The following is a 12,799-nucleotide window of genomic DNA, read 5'->3' as shown; positions in this document are numbered from 1 at the left end:
TTGTCACAGTCGTGCCAGCGCTGCACCGCACTGTGGTTTCAAAAGGACAACTTAGGGTCAAGTGGTAACTGTTAGAAATAGATCATAGACAAATATGTTGTCTCACCTCTACAATGAGCATGATGATGAAGGCAGCGGAAACAAACGCTGGAAAGAGGGCAAGAGTATGGATGATTGTCTGTGTCATCAGATGCACATTTTCTGCTTTGGATGTTTTCAACAATAAACATTTTTGTCCGCGAATGTCAGACACTGAATATTCATTATACACAATTGCTAAAAAAACCCCTAAAAAAACCAACAAACTTAAAAATATTCACTGTATTGCTTTTGTAGTATTTCAAATCAAATCAAACGAGTGTAAAATTTGCAGTAGGAGAAAAATCTAATGGAAAATTTAATCATTATATTATTATTGATTTTTTAAAATACTGACATATTTTAAAAAAATCAAGCCCTTAAATTCAACATTACATATTTAGAGAGTGAAATTTGCAGTGAAAAATACACACAGCATTTACTGGACATCGAGGCATGAATATGTATGAATATTTTAAATAGCACATTTTACTCTCTGATTTTAGACCAGGGGTGCCCAACCTTTTTGACCCAAGATCTACTTTTCATGTAGCCAACCTCCCGAGATCGACCATCTACATCCTGCAGTAACTAACCTTACAACAAGTTTTCTTATTGTCACACAACCACTAGACATGACATCACAAACACACAAACACACACAGACAAACTCCCCTCACAGTTTCCAGAGTGTGCTGTAACACAAATACACACACAGCAATCTGTATGATGGGCATTGTTAGTAGTTCGTAGTTGCATCATCAGTAAAACAGATGTGTGCGTATCGTCTGTCCTCCACTCCAGACCCCGCGGAGGCGCTGGACGTCCCATGTGCAAATAGTTACAGCACTGATTTCACCGAGTTTGCTTGATTTTACGTTAAATGCGATCGCAACATCACACAATCCTGTTCTTTTCTCTTTTCTTACGATCAATCGACTGGTTGGGCACCTCTGATTTAAAGTGCTGTGCAGTCAAGATTTAAAAAGGTGAATTGTAAATGTGTAATGAATATTCAGTGAGTGAAAAAAGTGACTGACCCGAAAATGCTATTTCAAACATGTTATTTCAAAAATTCACTGACATTAAAAATTCACATTTTGATGACACACACACAAACAAATCTCCCATAGGCCGCGGGGTTAACAATGTGGGAAAATACTGCCTTTTGATGGAGTTTATGAAATTATGACAGGCCAAAAACAAGAAAACAAGCAACAAAAATACAACTATGTGAAAATCACCTCTTCCACCGTAGTATTATGTGGTGAAATATTAAAAAGAAAGAAATCACGCATGATAAAACAATGATATTGGTATAAATGATGCATTATTGTGTGCTTGCTGATGGCTGGGGGATTCTGTGCTTCAGTCGACTCAAGGGCAACTGTGGCGGAACTTACCAGCGTCGAGTGTGGAGCCAATGAAAAAAAAAACACTCCCTGGTGAAGCACTTTGGTGACTCATGTCATGTGAAAAGCACTAAGATTCAGATCAGTGGACAACACACTGGACTCTCTCTATTAGGATTGTATCATGTTGAAAACGGCCATAGTCATTTATAGTTCTGTGCTGTTATAATATTCTATTCATCAGTTGTTTTGTATATCCCAATATTACAACAGTAGTTTCCTCACAAAGTTGCACTAAACATTAAAACAATGAAACAAATAAAATAATTTAGTAACGTTCATTCCAAAAATCATGATGTAGAAATAAGAAATGCAATAATCAGATTATGGACTGGGATGAGTCGCAGGTCATCGTATTACAATCGCATCGTAAACAATACAAGCGCTGGATAAAAGAAGCCATTGAAATCAGAAAACGGAGCACCGACACCCTCAACCGTGACCAAGGAACGTTTGCCCTGTCGCTCACCTGAGACCACCGGGCGGCAGGGGGCGTGGCCCGTCTGATGGACCCATCAGACGGGCCACGCCTTGGAAGAAAGAACAGCTGATAAGTGACATGTCACTGCATGCCGGTGATCCTTCTGAGGATGGCTCGCAGATAACAAAAAGGGTCAAGTTTTACACATCACAAAAATTGTAATAAGAATATTCATGCTTTATTCCAGAAAGAGCTTGTATCTACTCCACATGTTGTATCATATTGGACCCAATTTAATATTTCATGGAAAAATATATGACACTTCCCAACAAATTTCTGATAACAAATAAAGTAAAAGAGGTTTCGTACAAAATCATCCATAAATATTATCCAGTTAATTCTTTTATGACCAAATTTAAAAGGGACATTGATGTGAACTGCTCTTTTTGTGGAGATCATCCAGAGACAATACAACATTTTTTTTGGACATGTTCTTACCCCAAGAACGTCTGGAAAGACTTATGTAGTTTTATAATTGGACATCTACACAAGGACTTTACATCGAAATGGGAAAAAGTTATTTTTTGTTTCTTCAGAAAGCAAAAGAATGAAGATATCTATTTTGTTATTAATTTACTTATCCTTTTGTCCAAATTTTATATTCACAAATGTAAATACTCTAAGCAGAAACCCAACTTTACACATTTTTTTAGTGATACTCTCTCATATATCAAGATTTTGGAAGGTTCTGAAAACAAAAAGGCTCTAAAAACTATCAGTATTTGCTCAAAATATAATATATTTGTAACTGAATAATTGTATTGTACAATTCTGTTACCCCCTGGCATACTCTGTATACTCATATACTTTTCAATAAAAAATAAAAAAAATAAAATAAAAAAAGGGTAAAGGGTGAAGGGTGAAGGGTCAAAGGGTAAAGGGTAAAATAATTCAACATCTCTAGAGTCCTAGTGTCTGACTAAATCATGTCTAAAGAAGCGTCAGCAGCAGACGGAAAGTATCCAGAGCCTCCCATGTCCTTAGACTCTGCGACGCGACAAGGAAAACCTCAAAAACCCAGTGGGAGAAAAGAGAAGCCTCGGAGAGAACCACTCCCATGGACGGACAGGCTATAGATAGACCCAGGGCTGACGGGAGTCCCTCTGCAGATTTATGAGCTACGTCAAAGGTCATTGGGCTCGTTCAGATCTCGTTTTACCTCTGCATGGTAAAACAAGTCTTTATGTTTGGGAATGACAGTTTATAAGAGTGGATCCAATTTTGATTGGCCGGGAGCGCCCCCTGGAGGCAGCAGAGAGAATGAGAAACAGACAGAGAAAATCTAAACTAAACAAAAGGCTTCACTATGAGCTAAATGCATGCTAACAAATCAATTGTGGCGTAATGAACACACTTTCAACCCCAAAACGGTTCAGAACGGGGTTAGTGATGTTCTATGGACTCTAAAATATGTGGGGGACACTTCCAGGTTCGATCTATTGCATCATGAAAAGCAGAAGAGACAGCCTCAGTAAGCAGGATCATTTGCGCGCTACGTCCTCTGTGAAACATTTGGAGTAAACGTCATTACTTTAAAGTTGTTATAGGCAAGTGAAATTCAAACAGTGGCCGTCGGAATCAACTCTCAGCGTGATGCGTCGTTTTCAGTGACATTTTGAAGCCTCAGCACGTCTGCCTTCAAACTGAGCGCAGCGGCGGAGTACATCTTTAGCACGGGCTAAACAGGATGACCTTTCCATCGCAGCTCTAATGAAATGTCCCTGAAAGCTTAAAAGCCTCTGTCGCGGGAAGAGAAACTCCTGCCGCACTTTTTAAACACCGCACAATAGACTTTGAGTTAACAAAGGCGGCGAGGGAGCGAGATGTAGATGATTCCACCGAGCGTGATTACATGCAATTACCATAATTATGTAGCGTGTTGTAGTGTTTACACATATGTAAATGAGACGTAATGAGCGCGCACGGTAAAAGACGTGCTCGAGGGCCGGGGATGGTAAGCGATGTTGTGCTAACTTTACAAATGGGAATGGGCCTTTTGCTTCAAACTTTTTAAGCCTGGGTAAAAAATGTTTAGAGGACGATGTATAAAACAGTGTGGACGCCATTTTGAAGACGGCTGGCTAGTGCATAACTATGGCTGCATCTAAAAAGTCCTTAACCTTTGAGGACGATGTCATGAGGCCGACGTTGCCCTTTAGGACAATCTGAACCTTCCTAGCCCAGAGGGGGAGCAACCAGGAAGTAACGTTGCCAAAAGCTGATGACTAAAATCTTCAAAATCCACACAATGGACCACACATAGGCTCCATATCATCCTGCAACCAGTGCTAATTTTGACAACATATTTTAATTTAGTTTTAGTCTTAGTCTTTTGACGAAAATGTAATTCGATTTTAGTCTAGTTTTAGTCAAAAAAATATCTTCAATTTTAGTCTAATTTTAGTCGACTAAAATTGCAGGTAAATTTAGTCGACTAGATTTAAGACAAATTTAGTCGACTTTGCATTTATAATATCCATTCTAATCATATTTAATCTTGTTCCTCTGCTTCATGGAGCTGCTCCACATGAATAAAGCTCAGAGCTGATCCTTTAACAGAGAATTTAAATGATCTGAAGCTCTTTCAGACTGTCAATAGAAGTTTGGATGATTTTAGTCTCTTCTTTTCATTTTCATTTAGTCTTATTTTAGTCGACTAAAATATCTGGACCTTTTAGTCATAGTTTTAGTCTCATGAGAAACTTTTAATTTAGTTTTAGTCCAATTTTAGTCGTCAAAAATATCACTTTGACTAAAATTAAGACTGAGTATTTTACAAAATTAACACTGCCTGCAACACATTTCATAAAATACTAACAGTACAAATAAAATCTGAGCAACTACACAAATGTCAGAATGATGTGTTAAATAAAGTGCACTGTTCAGTTATCACTAATATTCACCACATCCTGTCCTTTACTTCACCACATACAGCTGCTAAGAGTCTGTTCTTTCCCAGCAGACTATATGCAAATGAGTTTCGTTCTTGCCGTTGCCATAGATTTCCCATAATAAAACGTTCAGATGCTGCTGCAGGACATGCTTCATTCCTTAGGACAGAGCTCGTGTTTTTATTGAATGAAATATTCATTCAATTCATTTAGTCTGAGGAGAGGAAGCAGACTTTTGGTAAATCCTGCTGTTGTTGGAACGACAGCACCGCTACATCTATACCTCCTAAACATAAGCACATGCGGTTTCATTTAAACACGTGCCCCTGGGGCCGACTTTTACACTTATATTCTTGAGCAATGATGACGATCACAGACCAAATGCTTCTCGGTCAGTTGTCCATTTTCATCCTGAGTAGAGATATTGTTTCATGTTGTTCATTCCACTTTGGTCTTCAAAATGGCGACCTTAGCTATGCGTGATGTCATTGGAAACACGGGTATACAGGCCTACATTTAATTTACAGCTGTTAAATAACCGGCTCTGCTTAAACACAAGTATTGATAGACATTAGACGGCAGCAGACTGTCACTGGCTGCGAGTTTAGAATGAAGAATATACGATATGATATAGATGTAAACCCTCTAAATTCATTCTCACATTCCAAAGACATCGTGCTTTAGTTTAATTTTCTCAAACCAATAAACAAAATCATCACATTTAGCCAAATAACCTTTAAAACCTTTGCGCTGGTCTTTTCAGCACCACGGACAGCGCCTGGGGAGTCAGTACAATCTGTGTACTTAGCCGACTGTAAAGCTCCCAGGTGAAGCTGACAGTAGAGTAGGTGTGTTCTTACCGAGCCGGGGGTCAAACTGCCTCATCTGAACCTCCTCCACGCAGTCGGCGGGGAACCAACCGGTGCGTCCTTTCACCGTGCCTTCCCAGAATCCTCCTTCCCCTATACTTAACACTGAGACACACAACAGGAGAGCGAGTCAGTCAGAGAGGCTGGTATAAAGGGGGGGCGGGGTTTGGATTACACACACAAAAAACAACTTCATTAGAATCATTTTTCACTTAAAGGTCATGTTTTCACTGGGTTGATACAGGCACAGGCAATGATGATAATAATAATAACAAACAAACCAAACACCATTACTGGCTCTGCTGGTTTCATGGGCTCAAACGTGAAGCATTTTTAACGGCAGAACAATTGAAAGTGACCGCTGAGGCCGTGTCCGAATGTCCAAGCTACATTGTGGTCACACCATTTTGTAGTGGTGTCCAAATGTCCAGAGAAAAAAAAAAAAAGTTGTGCGCTGAAAATTTCCCACAGCGATGTTCACTGGATGGGTCAATGTAGAGCACAATGCATCGTGGGAGTCGAAGGAAAACAGATAGAGACACAAAGATCTTTAATAAAACTTTAGATAGGACATGGCCACAGTGATGCGTTGGAACAAATGGCAATTCTGTGTGACTGTCCCTTCTAACCTAGTGCCATGTCCACGAAAATCCTTAAAATCTGTTTTTACTTTTTTCATGACTCTTTGATCATTGTGACTGAGCTCATGTCATATAATAAAATAACCTGTTCTTTTTTTCTCAAATGTTATTTCAGTTTTATAGGAGGCACAGACTTTAGCTCCATTTGTATGATTTGTGTTTTTATTATCAATGTGTTTTTATACCCTGACAGAATTTTTTTGCATCTGTATTTCACCAACCATATTGAAAAAAAAAAAATCAGGATAATTTTTTTCTTTGCTAAAGAAAATTCAGTGATTTTTTTGCTCCTTCAAACTCAATGACGGACAGCCAATCAGATCGTGAGCTCCCAGGGCGCAGCCAGGAGCGGAACTGACTGTGTCCAAACGTCAAACTAGAGTTAAAAGTACTCACTTAAAGCAGTACTAAGTAACTTGTTTACCTGAATAAATCATTTCCGTAGTCCCTGTGGGGGTAATACAAGTGTTTATGGGATGATTGGAGGGTCTTTCATCTCCCCCTGGTGTCTCTGGCCAGAAAACCATGTTTGCAACTTGACTGCCACCGGGCCGGAGCCACCAATACACACTAATAGATTCACAAAGAAGAAGCTAAAATGGGCAAAGCTAACTGTGGGCTAGCGTCACTTTAAACAGTATTTACAGCCAAGTTTGAGTAAAAAAAAATATTTCCATTGTATAATTGGATGTACAATATCCCTCTGTCCTTCGCCTTTCCTGTCAGCGTAGTATTTACTCTCCAAGACAATTAATAAGTTAGAAAATCGTAACTTGCTACGACACCTGCAGTTGCGCTTATGGCCTCTCGGGGCAAGAGTTACTTAGTACTGCTTTAAACCCAGAATAAAATTCAAAAACTAATTGCATCCATTGTGAAAGCGTAGGATCTGATCACTGGTGCTGTACCAGGCTGAAAGGAGCAGCGTATTTATACAAACTTACGAATAAGCGAGTGTTAGCTTAGCGCTCACTCTAAACACTTCTATGGGTTAGCCTAGACGGCGTCCATTGGTTTACATGGAACAGTTAGTGTTGGACATTAAGCCCCTCCCCCCCAATTTTTTTTTTTGGGTGATATTTTTTTTACAGCAGTGGAAAAACACACCAAATTTTTTTTTTCACTGATCTTTTTTTATTTTAACAGCTAATTATTTTCAATATGGTTGGTGAGATACAGATACAAAAAAATCATTTTCATAAATTCAGTGTAATAAAAAACGCTTTGATAATAAAAACACAAATTAACCTTCATACATTTGTTCATTGATTTTCCTCTGTCAAACACTTTAAATTCACTTCTATTATATAAAATCTAACATTTGCCGGGGGGCTAGGGTTAGGGTCAGGGGTCAGGGTTATGAGTAGGGTTAGGAATGGCAAATGTGATGTTCACTCAGAAGAAGCGAGGGGGGGTCTTGGCTTTCAAATAAGGTTTCACACTGGCATATAAGCTCTCATGTCATTACCCTTTGAGAATTAGATATGCAGAATGTATTACCCTAACCCGAAGGCGGCAGGTAACAGGTTAACACGACATGACCGATATTTACCAACATGGGACAGTGATACAGTGAAGTCTAACCATTAGGAACCCAAGGAATGACTGAGGAAAACAAAGCTAATACAGCTAGCCAACATGTCGTTTCAAAGAAATGAGCTGATCCTGACTGAGATGTGAAACTTAGAAGAAATAAACCAATCACAAATAATGAGTCTATCCCAAATTCTGCCCTAGAATCAATGGAAATGCTCCGGGTTTTACATCGGTTTCTGTCGGGGCTAGCTTCGCCGACCAGTCACAAGATGGCCGCCACGTTTGCCAGTGTCATGTCTGATCTAGAGTTTTATTAAATACCTTTGCAGAGACGTTTTCTTGAACTAAACACAACACAAATGAATGACAACAGCTGTTTCGTGAATAAACTACTTGAATATAAATGTGCGTTAGCTGCTTAGCTTTAGCTTTAGCAAAAATCCCAGCTGTTTTCTTCAGTCACGTCAAACCCGTGTGAAATAAAACGTATCTGACTCATATTTATATATACATGTCCACTGTCTTTTGAATCAGGTTGGTCTTTATCTCAGAAATACATAAATCCAGGAGTTTAGCGACTTATAGTAGGTGTAATGCGAGGAGACAGAGGGCGACATGTCCGAAACGTCAACAGAATCAGTGACTATATAGGCCTGTATAGTGAATGAGAGGTTAGGGACGAGGGTGGACATTTGGACACAATCTACTGACAAAATTAAAAAAAATAACTAGCACTCCAGTCCAAACTTGGCTTTATCTGGGATTACAGTAAAAACAGTGCATTAATGGGACAAGCTCAGGGTGTAACTGGGGATGAACCAGCATCCAAATCTCACGGGATCGATTGCAACATTGTGCTGAGAATCACACTCTAACCCTGTTCAGAAAGGGCGTGCACATGACATCACAGATTTCAGAGTGTACGTAGTCGGCTAGTCCGGGTAATTTTTCAGAGTCTGTTATCCTGCTCAATCCAGATGTTTTCACTGCTGTCAACCCATCAACTACATTTAGGTCAGATCCAATGGCCACTAAACATCATCATATAAGAGAACCACTGATAAAGCCCATTGCATATTGGGAAAGCATCCTTTTAGGGACAAGGCGACCTGTGACTGATGGGGTTGTTTTCGTCTCATCTAGCTTTTTGTCAAACTTCGTTCATCCAATAAGCGCATCGAAACATGTTCTCAAAAATCAAAAGCGAGAGTGAAGTAGGCTCATGAAGTGAATGAAGGCTTCTAATCACTACATTTGTTTGCTTCACTCTTGAAACCGGTTGATTGTAAAGCAGCTGCTATATACAGCGACTCAAGTGCACACCCTCTATTGTCAAACTCCATGTTGATGTTGAGACTTTGGATGCTGTGTGAATCCTGTTCCGTCCCTGTGGGGGTGTGGACCCGGAGTATGGTTGATATTGATCTCCCCTGTAGGCCTGAGCCGGCACGCTCATTTCTACAACATGCATCCATTACCCCGTTGAGTCCACACTCACACGTGCGCCCTCGGCTTCTACACTCCAGCCCTGCCTCTCAGCGTGTTGCCATGGAGACGTGGGGACGGGGCTGCAGACGGCGCGCTGAAACATGCCGAGTCTGCTGCCTCCAAGATGGGCTTTAGTCGACTCGCGCCGACTCAAAGGAAACAGGCGCAGGGGGCTAATCCGCCAGATGGAACTCCTGACCGAGACCCGGGCTCAGGACCCGGAGAAGGGTCGCCCACTGCTCCCTGAGGCAGTCCAACGATTGGTCAAATAAACTATTTTTCGGATTCCTCAGTAGGATATGCAGGATAGGACAGTAGGACACACATGGGCTAGGCCAAAACTGCGGATAGGACACGGACGTTTGCTGCACTCCACTTGATCTCGCAGGTCGGAATTCCCGAGCTCTGACTTGGAGACTGCCCAAATTCAACCTTAAAGGTCTAGGGTTCGAACATCAACTGTGCATTATTAATGATCTCAGCAAGGTTCAATGCAAACAGCACAAACTGCTCTTTAACTTTTGATAAGGATGTGAGGGAAGATCTGTCGAGACAGTTTAGTCAATATTTTAAACTTCGAACCCACAATGGAGCACCACAGGATGGAGCAATATTCTGCATATGTGCAGCAGCTCTAACCACCCGACTATCAGCTGCACACTGTGCTTTTTTGTGTGCATTTTAAACACATTTGGGATTTATTTCGTGGACAACTTTTTACTATATCTTTTAGTCTTTGTAACATTAGGTTGGCACTTTTGTGTTATTTTCCTGATTAGTTTAAGATACTCAGATTACATCTTTATCAGAAAATGTATATCAGATTACACTGTATACATGTCTGTTCAATAATCTGAGGATTCCAGAAATCAGATTACGATCAGATTTTTGGTCTCCATGGAAACGTAGCTACTGTAGGCCACTTGGAAGAGAAGCTGGACTGTCTGAAAGATGTTCTGAACTTTGGGAGCTAACAGACGCTCTGAGAGAGCCCACTCCCAAAAATCCTGACTTCAGCAGGACACACATGTTGATTTGGCTAATGATGCTAGTTCCTTGTCCAAAATCTTAATTGCCTGTTTACACAGAGAGGTCACTGGCTTCAGAGTGGAATATAATATTATAATATAATATAATCCAGAAAGTACTGGGAGCAGTTCAGCAGCAAAAGAAGAAACAACCAATGTGAACAGGATCTCTGTTCACTGTGTCCAAACTGTGTGGATGCAGTGAAATGTAACTAAAGGCTCATAAACATTGAACAAGAAAAAACACAATGGTGTTCTTTATTGATATTGTTCCCTTTAACCTTTGAGAGAAGATAAGGGATCTGCTACCATAAACAAACTACAGCAATTCTGTGACATTTTCCACCTCCACTGTCACACAAACAGATCAATATAAAGTTGACTGACAGCGTACCCCAAAGCAAGCACTCCAGCAGCCACAGGCAGACAAAGCTGCTGAGTGAAAGCTCCATGTTTATCGACCCCCTGCTGTAAAGACATGACACTCAGCACACAGGCTTCACTGATACACTCTGTGATCCCAGCTTAACCACTGCAGCCTGCAGCCTCCCGGGAGCACCCGCCTCGCACTGCAGCGGGGTCAGCCCTCTGCCTCTGCAGTGGACGACTGCCACTCTGTGGCCCGCGCAGTGACCTGGTCATGAGTGGACCAGTCTGTGGCCCAGACAGTGACCCGGACATCAGTGGACCATTCTGTGGCCCACACAGTGACCCGGTCATGAGTGGACCAGTCTGTGGCCCAGACAGTGACCCGGACATCAGTGGACCAGTCTGTGGCCCGCGCAGTGACCCGGTCATGAGTGGACCAGTCTGTGGCCACACAGTGACCCGGTCATCAGTGGACCAGTCTGTGGCCTGTACAGTGACCCGGTCATCAGTGGACCAGTCTGTGGCCCACACAGTGACCCGGTCATCAGTGGACCAGTCTGTGTCCTGTACAGTGACCCGATCATGAGTGGACCAGTCTGTGGCCCACACAGTGACCCGGTCATCAGTGGACCAGTCTGTGTCCTGTACAGTGACCCGATCATGAGTGGACCAGTCTGTGGCCCACACAGTGACCCGGTCATCAGTGGACCAGTCTGTGGCCCACACAGTGACCCGGTCATCAGTGGACCAGTCTGTGTCAAGGCCTCAGATCTGACTCAACTTGGATTTGCGCTGCATATTGAAGGCACAATCGTATAATTTGAAAGCTCAGAACCTCCATTATTCAGTCACTGAGGCTACGTTCAGACTGCAGGTTTAATGTGACCTGTCTGTGAGCTCTGTCTGAACAGACTGGACTTTTGTGGAGCAGAGAGGGTTGTTTTCCTGTCCGCTCATGTCGACTTTAATGCAGAATGTGTTAAAGTCTGATTAATGATTCAGTCGCGTCATTTCCAAAGGAAATGCCAGATAAATGTACAAACATGAAGCATTTGCCGCTTAAAGATTTACTCACTGTGAAGTACAAGTACATATACTTCAAGAAGTAAAAAGTACCATATGGCAAAAGTACTTTAAAAAAGAGTAAGAGTAAATGTAGCTATTACTTGCCTCTGCTGAGTTCTGATTGGACATACAACCTTTACATTGTGTAAAAGCTTTTTAAGATGATTGTTCTCATGAAAACCAACGTTTGATCTGACCATGATCACACAGATCAGGGGTGCAGATTAGTCATGTTTTTAAAGTATACATATAATATGCTTTGTCATGATGCACAGGTACTTATAACATATTTACCTTGTGACACTTGGACTAGAGAGCGAGGTTAGTTCCCTGTAGTGAGTGTAGTGCGGCTGGAGGGGTGTGTTTGCCCTTGCTTAAGTCAGTCACGACTCCGGTGTAAAAATAGCAGCAGTGAGGATGCAGTGCTATTTATACTCTTCACACAGCCAGCCCGCGAGCCTCGGGTCCTCCCTGCAGGGGCGCCCACGTGCCGACGTGACGGACCATTGATCTCGTCTGAATTTCTGCCTTGCTGTGCTGTTGCTTTGAGCTGAGTCATTCATTTTTTCAGTGAATACAGTACTCACAGTCACAGACAAAAGCCAGCCAGAAGACAACAGAGCTGCAGCACCAGGCTGACGCAGACGCCTGGCTGAGAAAAGGCATGAACCTGAACCTTTATACTCGTAGTTGTCAGAAGACTCTGACATAAACAAAGAAGACTATGACCAACATTTGCAAATCAGAAGATAGATTTACAATGCAACTGCATAAACCACACAAAGCTTTAAACCTTTAAAACAACATTAAAAGTACAGCGGGCACTTGTAGGCTTTAGTGAGCACATGCCATTTTATAACGTGCTGCACCTGATTTATCAATAGAAACTGTTTATTAATGGCACAAATCTAAAATGTAAATAACAGTGTTCATTTATTTAG

The 12,799-nt window shown here is 41.5% G+C and overlaps 1 protein-coding gene across 6 annotated transcripts in view; it reads right to left on the bottom strand.

The window, feature by feature from the left end:
* shank3a (SH3 and multiple ankyrin repeat domains 3a) overlaps window positions 1-12,799 on the bottom strand; it is a 420,419-nt gene that overhangs the window by 58,172 nt on the left and 349,448 nt on the right. For all 6 annotated transcript variants that reach the window (XR_013793457.1, XM_079567785.1, XM_079567786.1 and 3 more), the window contains one exon: window positions 5,723-5,836. Coding sequence is in view for 5 of the 6 variants with exons in the window: in XM_079567785.1 (XP_079423911.1) it covers window positions 5,723-5,836 (114 nt within the window). In the remaining variant the exon portion in view is untranslated. The remainder of the gene's footprint in view (window positions 1-5,722; window positions 5,837-12,799) is intronic.

Source organism: Gobius niger (genome assembly GCF_951799975.1).
Source record: "Gobius niger genome assembly, chromosome: 12".
NCBI lineage: Eukaryota > Metazoa > Chordata > Actinopteri > Gobiiformes > Gobiidae > Gobius > Gobius niger.
This window is presented reverse-complemented; position numbering and strand designations above follow the sequence as displayed.